The sequence below is a fragment of the Pan paniscus genome, chromosome 7, assembly GCF_029289425.2.
Source record: "Pan paniscus chromosome 7, NHGRI_mPanPan1-v2.0_pri, whole genome shotgun sequence".
In the NCBI taxonomy this organism is placed as follows: domain Eukaryota; kingdom Metazoa; phylum Chordata; class Mammalia; order Primates; family Hominidae; genus Pan; species Pan paniscus.
Window position 1 is genome coordinate 162,437,606 of NC_073256.2, and position 19,223 is coordinate 162,456,828.

Here is a 19,223-nt window from a genome sequence, read left to right on the forward strand (position 1 = left end):
CACCTGCACACGCCAACCACTCCACAGTACAGAATAGTCCCTTGGTCACAAAACACACTTTAACTCCTGCAAGAACTCTTGAGTCCCAAGAGGCAACTTAGGTCACAGGGAGCATCCTAAGGCAGGGTCAGCAAACTTTCCTATCAAGGACCAGAAGTAAATACTTTGGCTTTGTGCACCATATGGAATCTATCACAACTGCTCGATTCTGTGGTACAGAAGCTGCCACAGCTATCTGTAAACAAATGGGCATAGCTGTGTTCCAACAAAACTTTTATCTAAAACAGGTCAGGGCTAGGTTTTCCATGAAACTGTGTCCTGACACCGCCAGACCTGCTGGCCAGCAGGGAGGGGCCTCTCAGCATCTGGGCTTTCTCCTTGCTCAGGGAACAGGAGCACAGCTCTGAGAACTAAGGATGGGGGTAAGTGAGCTAGGCCCTCAAGGCAGGGCACTTACTAGGTGGAAAAAACAGCCTGGAAGCTCATGGGCATGAAAATGAGGTGCATGGAGAGAGCTTCCTCTGTGGCCCAGAAACTAGAAGCTGGAACAGCCATGTGGAACTGTGCAGCAGCCCAGAACAGGATATGGGGGCCTAAGTCACAGCAGACCAGTGAGAGGAGAAAGCTGACCTCAGATTGCAGATCTGTATAAGGAAAAGTAGGGTGGTGGGGGAGCCTTGGGTTCAAATTTTGGAACAGGAGGGACAAAGAAGGGCAGGGAATTGGTGGTGATGAGTAGGTACCACTTCTGGGGAAGATGACAGAGCAATTGGACCTGAAAAACTCTTGACTTACCTAAAATATCAATTACAGCCAGTGACAAAGAATTCACCCCACACAACTCATTACCAATCAAAAAAACTACTATGGTTATCTCAAACCAAATGTCACTTTACTTTTTTGGTAACTTTTGGTTATAATAATAAACTCTATTCATGAATATGCAGCCTCCATAATCTTCTCCCTTGTAACAAACGTGCAGTCCGTTCACAAGCTGTAAAAACAAGCCCAAACCCAAGACATCACAAGAGGCAAGAGCAGTGGCAGTGAGAAGGGAGCCTGTAAAGGATGTTTCAAAGGAGGGTCCCAGGCTATGTGGCCACTGGATGTAGGCAGTGAGCTGAGTCCAGGCTTTCGGTCTGGGAAGTGGCAGAGGCTGAGACAATGGCCACAGAGGAGCTGGAGAGGAAACTATGCTCAGTTTCACTCCTGCCAGCCCAACAGCCTATTCCCTGGTGTGAATCAACTGGTGTTTGATCAACTTTGATCGCTGGCTGAAGGCTTTCCCACAAGCAGCACAGTCGTAGGGCTTCACCCCAGTGTGAATCCTCTGGTGCTGGATGAGGACAGAACGCTGACTGAAGGCTTTCCCACACTCACTGCATTTGTAGGGGCGCTCGCCAGTGTGGATTATCTGATGCTGAATGAGGTGTGAGCTCTGGCTGAAGCCCTTACCACATTCAACACAGGTGTAGGGTTTTTCCCCAGTATGAACTTTCTGGTGGTGAATGAGATTTGAGCTTCGGTTGAAGGCTTTACCGCACTGGTTACATTCGTGGGGCTTCAGCCCATTATGAATCCTCTGATGCTGAATGAGGGTTGAGCTCTGGCTGAAGGTTTTTCCACATTCAGTACATTCATAGGGCTTCTCTCCAGTGTGGACTCGCTGGTGAAGGATGAGGTTGGAGCTGCGACCAAAGGTCTTCCCACACTCGTGGCAGGCGTAGGGCTTGTCGCCTGTGTGCACGCCCTGGTGCTGAATGAGGGCTGAGCTGTGGCTGAAGGCCTTCCCACAGACACTGCATCTGTACGGCTTCTCTCCCGTGTGGATGATCTGGTGCTTTCGGAGCACTGAGCTATAACTAAAGGCTTTTCCACATACATTACACACGTGAGGCTTTTCTCCAGTGTGAATTCGCCGATGCTGAATAAGGCTGGAGCTCTGACTAAACGCTTTCCCACAGTCACTGCACTTATAGGGCTTCTCTCCAGTGTGAACCCTGTGGTGCTTAATGAGGTTGGAGACCCGACTGAAGGGCTTGCCACAATCATTACACTCATAAGGCTTCTCTCCAGTGTGGACCCTCTGGTGCTTCCTCAGGTGTGCACTCTGGCTGAAGGCTTTCCCACACTCGCCACACTCAAAAGGCTTCTCTCCTGTGTGAGTCCTGTGGTGTTTGATGAGGTTTGAGCTTCGCCTGAAGGCCTTCCCACACTCACTGCACACATACGGTTTCTCCCCAGAATGGATCCTTTGATGTTGGATGAGGTTTGAGCTCCGCCTAAAAGCCTTCCCACATTCATTGCATTCATAGGGCTTCTCACTCATGTGAGACTTTTGGTGCTTTTTAAGGCTCGAGTTCTGGCTGAAGGCTTTTCCACATTCAGTACACGTATAAGGCCTCTCACTGCTGTGGTGACTCTGATGCCTAGAAAAGTCTGAGTGCCCTCGGAAGGCTTTCTCACTCATATGAGATCGATGACGGTTTTTAAGAACTGAGTTCTGGCTGAAGGTTTTCCCACAATCATCACACATAAAGGAAGCCTCCCCAGTGTGGACTATTTGACGCTGAATAAGGTCAGGATTTCCTCGGAAGGTTTTCCCACACTCATTACATATGAGTGGACTTTCAGCTGTGGGAACCCCCTCATGACCAGTTAGGTCCACACTGTGCTGGAAACTCTGGCCACCCATGTCATATGGATGTGGCCTCTCTTCTGTAGGGATTTCCTGACATGCCATCAGGTTTGGGCTCAGACTGAAGCGACTGTCAAAACCGTTACAGTCCAGATCTTTCTCCCCTAAGGGGCCCCTAAGGAGCCCCATGGCAGCTGGTGTGAAGTCCCCCTCCTGGGAGAGGGACTGTGGCAGCCTCCTGCCTTCGGGGACTCGCCAGTCTCTTTCTGATACATCATCACACAGATCTCCAAGCTTGGGTACCTGGAAAACATCACCAGCATAGTTTTCTGATATTTCTGCCTGTGATTCCAAATCTTCATGAATGTCTTCCTTGTGAAGAAACTCCTTGTCTTCAGTCCTGGTGTCACAATCTGAAACAATAAATAGAATATCACTTGGAAGGCAGTGCTGCAGCAGGAGCAGGAACATAGACAGTCACAGTTGCACCCACTAACTGTGGAGGAGGCAAGGGGAGCAGGGGACCCTCTGGGGTGGCAGTCCAGATCAGAGGGCATCAGGGAGGGGTGGGAGGAGCACTGGGTGACTAGGCTGCATGGGGCTGCAGATGAGTGAGAGCTCTTGATGACCACGGACCCACCCTCCCTGGGACTCCACATCTCAGCAAACGTTACTGCGGTCTACCTTCTGGCTCAGGCCAAAATCCTGGCTGTCCCTTGACTCCCCTCTTCCTCGACACCCACACCAAACCACTGGCAAGTCCTGTCAGCTCTACCTCAGAGTGCAGCCCAAATCCAGGTGCTTCTCACTTCTCCCACCTGTACCAGAAAAACGTCTCACACCACTCCTTACACTGTTACATATTTCACCCTTTTTTCTGTCCACACTGCCAGGTGTGAGCCTTACCAGCCTATCTCCAGTTCTGTCAGTGCATGCTGATGGCACTGAGCTTGGTCTTAGGAGTCACTAGTGTGGAGAGAGACCCCGTTGTACACAGAGAAGAAACCCAGCTGGCTCTCAGGGCCTGGTAAGTTGAGTTGCATGGAGGCATCATTCAACCACTCCTGTGCGGCAGGGACCTGTGTGGAATGTCAGATTCCATCCTGTTCAACAGAGGACCCTTTAGAGACTGCTGTGTCCTGTCAAAGCCACCTGTACCTCTGAAAACCCACAATTCTGACTGGTGTTTGCTGATGACTTCTGGCCTCGTAACAATGTGCGTCATCTTTCTGCAGACAGAAATGCACACAAAGCTCCGTGTCTGCCAGAAAAGGCCTCAGCATCTCCCTCTCCCCTTTTCACACCTGCAGAACAAAGAAACCCTCATGTCCCTGTGTCCCTTACTCAAATGAAGATGTCACAAGTCTCTCATTCAAACTGACATCCCAGGCCACACTGCCACCTGGATGCTGAGCAGCCTCCCTGGCCCCCAACCTCCCCTCCTGCCCACAGCCTGGTGACATCGGACCTAGCACCGTCATGCACTCAAACATCCTCTCAGTGCCTCCTGGGCCCTCCTAGACCCCACCTCTACCTCTGCTCCTGCTATACTCTGAGCAGGGCAGATGTGTCCACCTTTGGGTCTGCCTTGCCCAGAGCACTCTCCACATGGCCCTCGTGCTACCCACTTCCCTTGCACAGGCCTTGCTGGAGAGCCCTTCCCTGATCATAAATGCCAGCACCCCACCTACTTTCCTCGCCCCCACCCTGGCTGTCACCCACAGCCTGGATCACTCCCTGAAACAGGACTGCATCCCCCAAAGTGGAAGACCTCTGGTCTAGCTGTAGTCGGTAGTGCTGAGTGGGTGTGAAGGATGCCCCTCCAATGCCCCTCCCACCTTGCGGCGTCCACTCTGCTCCCTCCCTGCCTCTCCCTGTCTGGGACTTCCAGAATCTGCCATAACAGCATTCCATTTCCACCTCCAGTCTGGAATTGCCTGTTCCCAAGGAGCTGTGGTGTCAACGAAGATCCAAACCGGCCCAGCTCTCACCACGACCCTCCTGGGACTTGCCCCTCTACCCACTGCACCCACGTGTCTCTTGGTGACACTTCATGTTGGGTCACAGGACACCTGTGGTGCAGACACATCGTGCTGTGCCACTTTCAGCCAGAACACTCTCTTGCAGCTCCCTGCTTCCTGGAGTCTGGGATCAGGCCTCTCCTCTCCCACAGAGCTGCCCTACGTGCCAGCACACAGATGTGGGTGCCTTTCTTTACCACCCTGCTGCCCTTTGGCAGGCCTGCTGTTATACACTCCACATGGGCTGCAGGGGATTCCCCAATGTCCCCCATGAGCTTCAGCTCTCCATGTCAGAAGCCCCAGCCCTGGCTCCAGAGGGTGTCTGGGAAATGTGGCATCTACATGCTGCTGGGCTCCCAGGAGCAATGAGGAATGGGGGCTGCTGGGACAGGTGAGGTCTGAACAGAAGTCTTCAGCCCTGACAGACTCGCTGTCCCCCATCCTCCACCCCTGCCAAGACCCTGACTTGGGAGACCCTTGCCCTCTTCTGGCTGTGTGGAGAAGTGACCCAAGGAAGGATGAAGAAGGCTCTGGCAACAACACAGACAGGAGTCAGGAAGGTACTTCTGTGAAGGGTCAGAGAGGAGCTGTGTTAGGTGTTACGGCTGTATGATCTCTGCCATATGGTCTTCTTTGTTGTTTTTAAAACCCTTAAAAAACACCTCAAGACCATTCTTAGCTTGCAGGACATAAAAACCAGCCCACTAGCTGTATTTGGTGACCTCTGGCTGAGATGAGATGTCACTGGTGTGGATGAGGAGATGGCGACCATGCGGAACGGGTTGTCTAGTCCGAGCCACTGTTTAGATAGATCAAAGTCTTTTATTGAGACAGGAACTAAAGGTGAATTCTGTAGGTGAGAAGGGTGAGAGATCACTTTTTGGACTGATTAAATTCAATGTAATTCTTCTCTGTAATATAAGAATTGTGGGGAAAAAATGAGTTCCTCTACAGAAAGGAAATATAAAATAAAAAATTTTATTTTCCTTTAAGAAAAATTTTTTTTTTGGAGACAGAGTTTGGCTCTTATAGCCCAGGCTCGAGTGCAATGGTGCCATCTCAGCTCACCACAACCTCTGCCTCCTGGGTTCAAGTGATTCTCCTACCTCAGCCTCCCGAGTAGCTGGGATTACAAGGATGTGCCACCATGCCCTGCTAAATTTTGTTGTATTTTTAGTAGAGACAGGGTTTCTCTGTGTTGGTCAGGCTGGTCTCGAACTCCTGACCTCAGGTGATCTACCCGCCTCGGCCTCCCAGACTGCTGGGATTACAGGTGTGAGCCACCATGCCCGGCCAAAGAAAATCTTTTTAAAAAGTCAGTAAAATTTGGGCTTAAAGGTGAAGAAAAAGATTTGAAAGCAAATACAGTTGCTTACACTGTACTCTGACACCCAGTTGGAAAAAAGGACAAGGACTCTGAACCCTTCCAGAACAAAACACACCTTTTGTGAAGAGGAAACACATCTTTATGATTAAAGACTTTTACGATGAGTGACCTCCAGGTTTGTGGAACAGCTTGGATAATTACCCAAGTCATAAACCATGCTTGTGTGAATGCCACGTGTGGCTGTGACGCATCAGTGGCTGCACCACGACCTCCCTCAGAGCCTCGGCTGGGCTGTGTGTTGAACAAACCCCAGAGGCACCTCACACTCAGATGGGGTGCTCCTTACTTCTTCGTCTCCTACAGCAAGTTGTTTTCATTTGATTTAAAAATTTACTGAGGTGAAATTAACATAACATAAAATCATTCTAAAACAAACAGAGGCATTTAGTACATCTATAATGTTATGCAACCACCACCTCTATTTTCAAAACATTCCCATCACTCCAAAGTAAAACCTCTTACCCATTAAGCAGTTTATCCCCATCTTCCTCTCCCTCCAGGCCCTGGCAACCACTCATCTGTATTCTGTGTCTACGAATTTACCTATTCTGGATATTTTGTACAAATGGAATTATATAGTATGTGACCTTTTGCGTCTGGCTTCTTTCACTCGGCACATCTCAGAGGTTTATCCACGTGTAGCAGTGCTTCCTTTTCATGGCTAAATTATATTCATTTGTATGTAGACACCACAATTAATCATTCATCCATTGACAGACATCTGGGCTGTTTGTACCTTTTGGCTATCATGAATACTACTGCTGTGAACATGATATGCATGTACTTGAGTATGTGTCTTCAAGTATTTTGAGTATATATCTAGGAGTAGTACTATGTTCAAACTTTTGAGGAACCACCAAATTGTTTTTCAGAGTAGTTATGCCATTTTACATTCCAGCCAGCGATGTATGAGGATACCAGTTTCTCCACATCCTCTTTTATCTTTTGGTTTTTTGATTATAGACATCCTAATGAATGTGAAATAGTAATCTCATTATGGTTTTGATCTGCATTTCTCTAATGACTAATGATGTTAAGCATCTTTTCTTTTGCTTGTTAGCCATTCATATGTTTTCTTTGGAGAAATGTTTATTCAAGTTCTTTGCCCTTTATTTATTTATTTATGAGACAGAGTCTTGCTTTGTCACCCAGGCTGGAGTGCAGTGGCATGATCTCGGCTCACTGCAACCTCCGCCTCCTGAGTAGCTGGGATTACAGGTGCATGCCACCACTCCCGGCTAAGTTTTGTATTTTTAGTAGAGACAGGGTTTCATCACGTTGGCCAGCATGGTCTTGAACTCCTGACCTCAAGTGATCCACCTGCCTTGGCCTCCCAAAGTTCTGGGACTGCAGTTGTGAGCCACCGTGCCCAGCCTTTGCCCATTTTTAAATTTGGTTGCTTGTGTTTTGTTTTTGAGAATTAAGACTTCTTTATATATTCTACATACTACACCCTTATAAAAAATATGATTTGCAGATGTCCCCCCATTCTGCAGGATGCTTTTTTCACTTTCTTTCTCTCTCTCTTTTTTTTTTTTTTTTGAGACAGAGTCTTGCTCTGTCACCCAGGCTGGAGTACACTGGTGCGATCTTGGCTCACTGCAACCTCTGCCTCCTGGGTTCAAGCAAAAGCCTCCAGAGTAGCTGGAACTACGGGCATATGCCACCATGCCCAGCTAATTTTTGTAGTTTTAGCAGAGATGGGGTTTCGCCATATTGGCCAGGCTGGTCTGAAACTCCTGACATCAGGTGATCTGCCTGCCTTGGCCTCCCAAAATGCTGGGATAACAGGCTGAGCCACCACACCTGGCTTCTTTTCACTTTCTTGATAATATTTTGATATTCAAGTTTTAAATTTTGATGAAGTCCAATTTATTTATTTTTTTCTTTTGTTGCTCATGCTTTGGTGCCATATCTAGGAATCCACTGCCAAATCCAAGATTAGGAAGATTTACCCCTACACTTTCTTCTAAGAATTTTAGAGTTGTTAGCTCTTATATTTAGCTTGTTGATCTATTTGGAGTTAATTTTTGTATATGGCATAAGGTAGGGGTTCACCTTCACTCATTTTTTGGGACAGGGTCTTGCTTTGCTGTTCAAGCTGGAGTGCAGTGGTGATCACAGCTGACTGTAGCCTTGAGCTGTTGGGCTCAAGTGATCCTCCTGCCTCAGCACCCCTGGAGTAGGCACCAACACACCTGGCTATTTTTTTTTTTTGTATTTTTTTGTAGAGACAGAGTCTTGCTATGTTGCCCATGCTGGTCTCAAACTCCTGGCCTCAAGCGATCCTCTCACCTTGGACTCCCAAAGTGCTGGGATTACAGGCATGAGCCACCACATCTGGCCCCAACTTCATTCTTTTACATTTGGATATCTACTTGTCCCAGCACCATTTGCAGAAGGGCTATCTTTTCTCATTGATTGAAAGGACTTGGTACCCTTGTTGAAAATCCACCTGCCACATATGTATGTGTTTATTTCTGGACTCTCAATCTGATTCCACTAGTCTGTATGTCTTTGTGCCAGTACCACATTGTTTTGATTACTGCAGCTTTGTAGCAAGTTTTGAAAGTGGAAAGTCTAAGTCCTCTGACGTTATTTTTCATGATTGTTTTGGCTACCCAGGGCTCTTTGTAACTTCATATGAATTTGAGGATTGTCTTTTGTTTCTGCAAAAAATGGCCATTGTAATTTTGATAGGAATGGCGTTGAATCTGTAGAACACTCTAGGTAGTTTTGATGATTAATATTGTCTTCCAATTCATGAACACATGATGCCTTCTATTTATTTGTGATTTCTTTAATTCCTTTCCACAATATTTTGCAGTTTTCAGTGAACAAGTCTTAAATCTCCTTGGTCAAATTTAGTCCTAGGTTTTAATTTTTCCTATTGATGCTATTGTATATGGAATTCCTTCCTTAATTTCCTTTTCACACTGTTCATGGCTGGTATACAGAAACAACTGATTTTGTGTGTTGATCAGTTGCTGCAACTTTGCTGGGTTTGTTTATTACCTCTAGTAGCTTTTTTTGTGGATTCTCTGGGATTTCATATATACGGAGTCACATCTTATGGAAAAAGAATTTTACTTCATTTCCCAACTGGATGTCTTTTACTTCTTTTTCTTGACTAACTGCTCTGGTTAGAACTTGCAATACAAGGCTGCAGAGTGGCATGTGTGTCTTGTTACTGACCTTAGGGGAAAAGTTTTGTTCTTCACTACTGTGTATGATGTCAGCTTGAGGGTTTTCACAAATGCCCTTTATCATGTTCAGGAGGTCCCCTTCTATTACAAGTTTTATGAATGCTTTTTTTTTTAACTGTGGAAGTGTTAGATTTTGTCAAATGTTTTATTTGCATAAATTGAGATGATCATAGTTTTTCTCCTTCGTTCTATTAATGTGATGAATTACAACACTAGGTTTTCTTATGTTGAACCACCCTTATATCCTGGGTTAAATCCCACTTGGTCATATGCTATTGGATTCAGTTTTCTATTTCTTTGTTGGGAGTTTTATATCTCTAGCCATAAAGGATATTGGTTTGTAATTTTCCTTTCTTGTCTTCAAGCCATATCTTTGTCTGGCTTTGGAATCAGTGTAATGTTGACCTTGTAGAATTAGGAAGTGTTCTCTCCTCCTCTGCAAGAGTTTGCGAAGGTTTGGTATTAATTCATTAAATTCACCTTTAAATCCATTGTGGGCCAGGCGCGGTTGCTCAGTCTGTAATCCTAGCACTCTGGGAGGCCGAGGCGGGTGGATTGCCTGAGCTCAGGAGTTTGAGACCAGCCTGGGGAACACGGTCTCTACTAAAAATACAAAAAATTAGCTGGGCATAGTGGCACGTGCCTGTAGTCCCAGCTACTCAGGAGGCTGAGACAGGAGAATTGCTTGAACCCAGGTGGCAGAGGTCACAGTGAACTGAGATTGTGCCACTGCACTCCAGCCTGAGGAACAGAGTGAGACTCCGTTTCAAAAAAAAAAAAAAAGCCATTGTGGTCCTGGACTTTATTTTATTGGGAGTTTTTATTACTAACTCAATCTCTGTTAGAGGTCTGTTCTGATTTTCTACCTATGCTTGAGTCAGTTTTAGGAATTTGTGTGTTTCTATTGATTTGTCCCTTTCATCTGGGTTATCTAATTTGTTGGTGTACAATTAGTCACAATATTTTTTATTTTTGTAAATAAAAATAAAAAGTCACTAGTAATGTTCCCACTTCCACTTCTGATTTTAGTTATTTGTGTCTTTTTATTTAATCAATCTAAGTAAAGGTTTATCAACTTTATCTTTTCACAAAAGCAACGTTTGATTTTGTTGATTCTATTTTCTACTCTATTTCATTTAACACTGTTCTAATCCTTCTTTTTTCTTCCTGCTGCTAGCTTTGGATTTTATTTGCTCTTCTTTTATAGTCCTTTAAAAGATTTATACTTTTAAATCTGACTTATATTTTTCTTTCCTTTTTTTTTTTTTTTTTTGAGACAGGGTCTCACTCTCATTGCTCAGGCTGGAATGCAGTGGCATGATCTCAGCTCACTGCAGCCTCAACTTCCTAAGCTTAGGTGATCTTCCTACCTCAGCCTCCCAAGTAACTAGGACTACAAGCACAAGCAACCACGCCCAGCTAATTTTCTGTATTCTTAGTAGAGACGGGGTCTCAACCATGTTGCCCAGGCTGGTCTCGAACTTCTGGGCTTAAGCGATCCACCCACCTCAGCCTCCCAATCACACCTGGCCTCTCTCTTCCTTTTCAACAAGGGTGTTTGCTGCTATAAATTTCCCTTTTGACATTGCCCTCACTGCATCCCATAAGTTTTGGTATGTTGTGTTTTCATTCATCTGCAGGTATTGTCTAACTGTCTGATTTCATCTTTGATCCATTGGTTGTTTTATTTCTATACATTTGTAAACTTTCCAGTTTCCCCGCTGTTGCTGGTCAGAGAAGACACTTTGTGTAATTCCAATCTTTTTAAATTTATTGAGACTTGTTTTGTGGTCTAACATATGGTTTGTGTTACATGTACACTTGAGAAGAATGTATATCTTCTTTCTGAATGGAGTATTTTATATACTTCTGTCTTAGCCCATTTGGGCTACTGTAACAAGATACATTAGACTGGGTAATTTATAAACAACAGAAATTTATTGCTCACAGTTCTGGAGGCTGGGAAGTTCAAGATCAAGGCGCCAGTGGATTCACTGCCTGATGAGAGCTGGTTCCTCCTAGGTATTGTCTTCTATGTGTATTCACATGGTAGAAGGGCAAGAAAAGAAGCTAACAAGCTCCCTCAGGCCTCTTATAAGGAGATAATGCCATTCACAGGGCTCTGCTCTCATGACCCAGTCACCTCCCAAAGGCCCCACCTCTTAATAACAACACACTGCAGATTAGATTTCAAGATGTGAATGGAGAGGGGAGTGGTTGGGGGAGGGGCACGTTTAGATCACAGTGATGTCCATTAGGTCTAGTCAGTTTATAACGCTATTCAAATCCCCTGTTTCCTTAATGATCTTCTGTTGAGATGTTCTATCCACTTTTCAAAGTGGAGTACTGAAGTCTCTATGACTATAGAGCTATTTCTCCCTTCCAATCTGTCTATGTCTGTTTCAGACAGTTTGGAGCTCTTTTTTTTGATGTGCATCTGCTTATAATTGCCATATCTTCTTGATGACTCTGCCCTTTTATAAATACATACTGTCCTTATTTGTCATCTATTTTGTCTAATATTGGTATAGTCACCCCAACTGTCTTTTGGTTATTCTCTGCATGGAATATTTTTCCACCTTTCACTTTAAACTTATTGTGTCTTTGAATCTAAAGCCTCTTGTGGCATATAGTTGGACCATGCTTTCTTACACATTCTGTCAATATTTGCCTTTTGACTGGAGACTTCACATGTAATTACTGAAAAGGAAGGACTTCTGCCATTTTATTTATTTTTGATAAATCTTTTACCTTTTTGTTTCTCAGTTCCTCTACTGCTGTATTCTTATGTATTACCTTTTTTGTAGTGTACCATTTTAATTCTTGCCTTACTTCTTGTGTCCATTTTTTTTTTTTTGAGACAGTCTCGCTGTCACCCAGGCTGGAGTGCAGTGGCATGGTCTCAGCTTACTGCAACCTCTGCCTCCCAGGTTCAAGGGATTCTCCTGCCTCAGACTCCCAAGTAGCTGGGACTACAGCTGGGTGCCATCGTGCCCGGCTAATTTTTTGTATTTTTAGTAGAGATGGGGTTTCACTGTGTTAGCCAGGATGGTCTCAATCTCCTGACCTCATGATCTGCCCACCTCAGCCCCCAAAGTGCTGGGATTACAGGCGTGAGCCACCGCGCCTGGCCTCTTGTGTCCATTTTTAAGATTTTTTTTTTTTTTTTTGAGACGGAGTCTCGCTCTGTCTCCCAGGCTGGAGTGCAGTGGCGCGATCTTGGCTCATTGCAAGCTCCGTCTCCTGGGTTCACGCCATTCTCCTGCCTCAGCCTCCCAAGTAGCTGGGACTACAGGTGCCCACCACCATGCCTGGCTAATTTTTTTGTATTTTTAGTAGAGACGGGGTTTCACTGTGTTAGCCGTGATGGTCTCGATCTCCTGACCTTGTGATCTGCCCGCCTCAGCCTCCCAAAGTGCTGGGATTACAGGCGTGAGCCACCATGCCTGGCCCATTTTTAAGATTTTTTTTTGAGGTGGAGTTTTGCTCTGTCACCCAGGCTGGAATGCAGTGGCACAATCTCATGCCTCTGCCTGAGTTCAACCTCTGCCTCCTGGGTTCAAGCAATTCTCCTGCTTCAGCCTCCTGAGTAGCTGGGATTACAGGTGCCCACCACCATGCCCAGCTAATTTTTGTATTTTCAGTAGAGACAGGGTTTCACCATGTTGGCCAGGCTGGTCTCGAACTCCTGACCTCAGGTGATCTGCCTGCCTTGGCCTCCCAAAGTGCTGCGATTACAGCTGTGAGCCACTGCGTCAAGCCCATTTTTAAGATATTTTCTTACTGATTACCATGATGATTGCAATGAACGTTCTAACATCCTAAAACAACTGATACCAGTTTAGTCTCAGTAACACAAAATCTCTGCTTCTCTACAGATGTTACCCCCCTTATGTTGTTGTCATCACAGATTACATCTTTATACATAGTGGGGTAAAAAACATAGACTTATAATGCAGACCTTTTATGCATTTGTTCTTTAGATCACTTAGGAAATATGTAATGGCAAAAACCACAATTAATTTTGCACCAACTTAATACAAAGTGTACTTAGAAACCAAAATATAGGGATACTAACTTTTATGCTTACCTGTGTAGTTACTTTTACTGGAGGTCTTTATTTTTGTATGGCTTTGAGTCCCCGTCTAGTGTTCTTTCATTTCAACCTTTAGGACTCCCTTTAAAAGCACTCCTTGTGGGACAGTCTCTTTGTAACAAGCTTCCTCAGCTTTTATCTACCTGGATATGTTTTAATTTCTCCTTCATTTTGAAGAATAATTTTGCCAGATAACAGAATTCTTAGTTGACAGGTTTTTTTCCCCCTCTTAGCAGTTTAACTAACCCGTCCCACTGCCTTCTGACCTCCATGGGTTCTGATGAAAAACTGGCTAGAAATCTTACCCAGAACCCCTTGTTCAGGGATAGGTCTCCTCTCTTGCTGCTTTCAAGATTCCTTGTATTTCAACAGTTTGATTAGAAAGAGACCTGGTGTGGATCTCTTTAAATAGACTCTACTCAGTTTGTTGAACTGCTTGTGTGTGTAGACATGTCTTTCATCACATTGGGGATACTCTCAGCCATTATTTCTTCAAATATTTTTTCCATCCCCTTCTCTACTCTTTTCCTTCTTGAACATCCCTACTATGCATGTTGGTCTACTTGATGGTGTCTCATGGTCCATTAAGTTCACTTTTCTTTTTTCTTTTTTTTTTGAGACAGAGTCTCACTCCATCACCCAGGCTGGAGTACAGTGGCACGATTTCGGCTCAATGCAACCTCCGCCTCCTGGGTTCAAGCGATTCTCCTGCCTCAGCCTCCAGAGTAGCTGGGACTACAGGCATGCATCACCACGCCTAGCTGATTTTTGTAGTTTTAGGAGAGACAGGGTTTCACCACGTTGGCCAAGATGCTCTCGATCTCCTGACCTCAAGTGATCTGCTTGCCTCAGCCTCCCAAAGTGCTGGGATGACAGGCGTGAACCACCACGCCCAGCCATTAAGTTCACTTTTCTTAGATCTTTTTTCTCCTCAGACTGAATGATTTCAATTATCCTATCTTCAAGTTTCCCGATTTTTCTGCCTGCTCAAATCTACTGCTGAAACCCTCTAGCAAAATTTCCACTTCATTTTTTAGTTCCAGACTTTCTATGTTTCTTTTACAATTTGTATTTCTTATTGATATTTTCATTTTGTTCGCACATCATTTTCCTGGTTCTTTTAGTTCTCTATGGTTTTTTTTTTCTTTTTTTCTTTTTTTTTTTCTTGAGACGGAGTCTCACTCTGTCACCCACGCTGGAGTGCAGTGGTGTGATCTCAGCTCACTGCAAGCTCTGCCTCCTGGGTTCATGCCATTCTCCTGCCTCAGTCTTCAGAGTAGCTGGGACTACAGGTGCCCGCCACCATGCCCAGCTAATTTATTTGTATTTTTAGTAGAGATGGGGTTTCACCATGTTAGCCAGGATGGTCTTGATCTCCTGACCTCGTGATCCGCCTGCCTCAGCCTCCCAAAGTGCTGGGATGACAGGCATGAGCCACCGTGGTGCTGGGATGACAGGCGTGAGCCACCGTGGTGCTGGGATGACAGGTGTGAGCCACCGTGGTGCTGGGTTACAGGCGTGAGCCACCGTGGTGCTGGGATGACAGGTGTGAGCCACCGTGGTGCTGGGATGACAGGCGTGAGCCACCGTGGTGCTGGGATGACAGGCGTGAGCCACCGTGGTGCTGGGTTACAGGCGTGAGCCACCGTGGTGCTGGGATGACAGGTGTGAGCCACCGTGGTGCTGGGTTACAGGCGTGAGCCACCGTGGTGCTGGGATGACAGGTGTGAACCACCGTGGTGCTGGGATGACAGGCGTGAGCCACCATGGTGCTGGGATGACAGGTGTGAGCCACCGTGGTGCTGGGTTACAGGCGTGAGCCACCGTGGTGCTGGGATGACAGGCGTGAACCACCGTGGTGCTGGGTTACAGGCGTGAGCCACCGTGGTGCTGGGATGACAGGCGTGAGCCACCGTGGTGCTGGGATGACAGGCGTGAGCCACCGTGGTGCTGGGATGACAGGCGTGAGCCACCGTGGTGCTGGGATGACAGGTGTGAGCCACCGTGGTGCTGGGATGACAGGTGTGAGCCACCGTGGTGCTGGGTTACAGGCGTGAGCCACCGTGGTGCTGGGATGACAGGTGTGAGCCACCGTGGTGCTAGGTTACAGGCGTGAGCCACCGTGGTGCTGGGTTACAGGCGTGAGCCACCGTGGTGCTGGGATGACAGGTGTGAGCCACCGTGGTGCTGGGTTACAGGTGTGAGCCACCATGCCCAGCCTAGTTCTCTATGGTTTCTTTCACCTCTCTGAGCATATTTGAGACAGTTGATTTGAAGTTTTTGTCTACTTAAGTCCAATGTCTGTGCTTTCTCCAGGACACTTTCTGTCAGTTTACTTTTTTCCTTTGAATGGGACATATTTTTTTGCTTCGTTATATGCTTCATGATTTTTGCTTTGTTAAAAACTGCACAACTGAATATTAAAACGTGGTATCCCCCCACCAGGCTTTGCTGTTTTTGATTGTTGAAGACTAGAGTCACATGTTCATTTAGTGACTTTTCCAAACTATTTTTGCAAAGACTATTGTTTGTCGAGTACAGTCACTGAAGTCTTTTTCTTTAGCTTGTGTTCAACTAGTGTTTTGACAGAGATTTTATCAAGAGAAAAACCAAAACAAAACACTTCTCCCAGTCTTTGTGGATTGACTGTGTGTTGGGGTACTTTTTAAACACTGTTTACAACTCTTTCTGAGTTGACTGCCTTCACTGAGCCTAGAGATTAGACAAAGTTCTTGAGAAAGCTTATGGTCTTAACAGGTCTTTTCTGAGCACACACCCAGTCCTGGGCATGCATGTGACTTCCTGGATTCCCCAAAATATATAGGTGCTTTTTTTTTTTTTTCAAATTTATTTATTTTTTTCTGAGACAGAGCCTCACTCCAGTTGCCCAGGCTAGAGTGCAGTGGCATGATCTTAGCTCACTGCAACCCCTGCCTACCAGGTTCAAGCAATTCTTGTGCTTCACCCTTCCAAGTAGCTGGGATTACAGGTATGTGCCACCACACCTGGCTAATTTTTGTACTTTTAGTAGAGACAGGGTTTTACCATGTTAGCCATGCTTGTCTCGAACTCCTGGCCTCAAGCAATCCACCCACCTCGGCCTCCCAAAGTGCTGGGATTACAGGCGAGAGTCATCACACCCAGCCTTTCTTAATTTTTTAGTAGAGATAGGGTCTTGCCACGTTATACTGGCTGGTCCTGAACTCCTGGCCTCATACAATCCTCCTGCCTTGGCCTCTCAAAGTGCTCAGATTATAGGTATGAGCCACCACACCCGGGCCAAGGGTGCTTTTGAATGCCTTTATTTCCCCACAAGAAACTCCTCAGCTTTTCTTCCTAGGCTTTAGATGGCCAACTGTATGGGTAACCACAGTACAAAGCCCTGGACCAGAGTAGAGTCCTGAGGGGAGAGGGCTGCCACCAGCCTGTTTGTTGAATTGGGAAGGGGTCAGGAGTATAGGGCAAATCAAAGGACGCTGGTGGCCATCATGTCATACCTCTTTGTGTCAAGTGGGGAAATCACAGTTCTGCTCAAGGTGCCAGGGGCCAGGCTAGGTTAACTTCCTTGCTGACATCCAGCCTTGGCTCCTTGAGTCAGAGTACCCCCTCACCCTCCCCACCTGTGATGACACAGATGTCTCCTAGGGGTAAGCACAGGGTTCCATGGACATCACTTCCCCAGAATAAGGGCACCAGCGGAGAACTGTTCTTAAAGTACCTGGCTGCTGATAGTGAGGGCAGATGGCTTCCAGCTCAGTATCACTACAGCAGGGGGTACCACAGGCTGCAGATCCAGGGTGGGTCACAGCAGGAGCATCACTCACACGGGCCTGGGGTGCAGGGGTCCAAGGGGATGGTCCTGGAGCTGAGAGCTCCATCTCTGCCTCCTCACGGCGAGTTCTGAGGCTGGGCATGACAAGGACCTGAAAACCGGCAAGAACACAGGTGAGTCTACAGACAGGCTAGCTCTAGGGATTCATCCTCCCATCAGGCCGGGGTCTCTTCCTCCACTCCTACAGCCCAAGACCTGAAGAGGGCCTGGTGCTGCCAGGTCTCAGGGGCTGATGCTATGTTCCCTGATCTTGGACCTAAAAAGAGGGAGTCAGCCATGGAGACACAGACTCAAAAGCCAGGGCTACAGGTACAAAGGGGCAAGATGCTGACCCTAAGGTAAAGTGGGTCATGGTGCCCAGACCTGCCATGATAGGAAGGCAGCCCCCACAGGGTCTGTATCCTGCTGTGGGGCCTGTGTACTGCTGTTGGGCCTGTGTCCTGCTGTGGGCCTGTACCGTGCTGTGGGTCTGTATACTGCTGTTGGGTCTGTATACTGCTGTTGGGCCTGTGTCCTGCTGTGGGCCTGTGTCCTGCTGTGAGGCTGTGTCCTGCTGTGGGCCTGTATCCTGCTGTTGGGCCTGTGTCCTGCTGTGGGCCTGTACCCTACTGTACCCTGCTGGGGGCCTGTACCCTGCTGCGGGCCTGTATCCTGCTGTGGGGCTGTGTCCTGCTGTGGGCCTGTATCCTGCTGTGGGGCTGTGTCCTGCTGTGGGCCTGTATCCTGCTGTGGGGCTGTGTCCTGCTATGGGCCTGTATCCTGCTGTTGGGCCTGTGTCCTGCTGTTGGGCCTGTGTCCTGCTGTGGGCCTGTACCCTACTGTACGCTGCTGTGGGCCTGTACCCTGCTGCGGGCCTGTATCCTGCTGTGGGGCTGTGTCCTGCTGTGGGCCTGTACCCTGCTGTGGGCCTGTGTCCTGCTGTGGGGCTGTGTCCTGCTGTGGGCCTGTATCCTGCTGTTGGGCCTGTGTCCTGCTGTGGGGCCTGTATCCTGCTGTTGGGCCTGTGTCCTGCTGTGGGGCTGCGTCCTACCGTTGGGCCTGTGTCCTGCCGTTGGGCCTGTGTCCTGCTGTGGGCCTGTGTCCTGCTGTGGGCCTGTGTCCTGCTGTCGGGCCTGTGTCCTGCTGTGGGGCTGTGTCCTGCTGTGGGCATGTGTCCTGCCGTTGGGCCTGTGTCCTGCTGTGGGGCTGTGTCCTGCTGTGGGCCTGTATCCTGCTGTTGGGCCTGTGTCCTGCTGTTGGGCCTGTGTCCTGCTGTGGGGCTGTGTCCTGCTGTGGGCTTGTATCCTGCTGTTGGGCCTGTGTCCTGCTGTTGGGCCTGTGTCCTGCTGTGGGCCTGTACCCTACTGTACCCTGCAGTGGGCCTGTGTCCTGCTGTGGGCCTATGTCCTGCTGTTGGGCCTGTGTCCTGCTGTGGGCCTGTACCCTACTGTACCCTGCTGTGGGCCTGTGTCCTCCTGTGGGCCTATGTCCTGCTGTGGGGCTTGTGTCCTGCTGTTGGGCTTGTGTCCTGCTGTTGGGCCTGTGTTCTGCTGTGGGCCTGTATCCTGCTGTTGGGCCTGTGTCTTGCTGTGGGCCTGTGTCCTGCTGTTGGGCCTGTGTCTTGCTGTGGGCCTGTGTCCTGCTGTTGGGCCTGTGTCCTGCTGTGGGCCTGTGTCCTGCTATTGGGCCTGTGTCCTGCTGTGGGCCTGTATCCTGCTGTGGGCCTGTATCCTGCTGTTGGGCCTGTATCCTGCTGTGGGCCTGTGTCCTGCTGTGGGCCTGTGTCCTGCTGTGGGCCTGTACCGTGCTGTACGCTGCTGTTGGGCCTGTGTCCTGCTGTGGGCCTGTGTCCTGCTGTTGGGCCTGTGTCCTGCTGTGGGCCTGTGTCCTGCTGTGGGGCTGTGTCCTGCTGTGGGCTTGTATCCTGCTGTTGGGCCTGTGTCCTGCTGTGGGGCTGTGTCCTGCTGTGGGCCTGTACCCTACTGTACCCTGCTGTGGGCCTGTACCGTGCTGTGGGTCTGTATCCTGCTGTTGGGTGTGTGTCCTCCTGTTGGGTCTGTGTCC

At 47.8% G+C, this 19,223-nt stretch overlaps 1 protein-coding gene across 1 annotated transcript in view; it reads right to left on the bottom strand.

Moving 5' to 3' along the window:
- Positions 1-870: 870 nt before the first annotated feature.
- ZNF16 (zinc finger protein 16) overlaps positions 871-19,223 on the bottom strand; it is a 43,729-nt gene continuing 25,376 nt past the window's right edge. Inside the window, exons 2-3 of the mRNA XM_055116165.2 lie at positions 17,067-17,271; positions 871-3,051 (exon numbers count right to left, since the gene is read on the bottom strand). Coding sequence (XP_054972140.1) covers positions 1,226-3,051; positions 17,067-17,262 — 2,022 coding nt within the window. The 5' untranslated portion in view covers positions 17,263-17,271 and the 3' untranslated portion in view covers positions 871-1,225. The remainder of the gene's footprint in view (positions 3,052-17,066; positions 17,272-19,223) is intronic.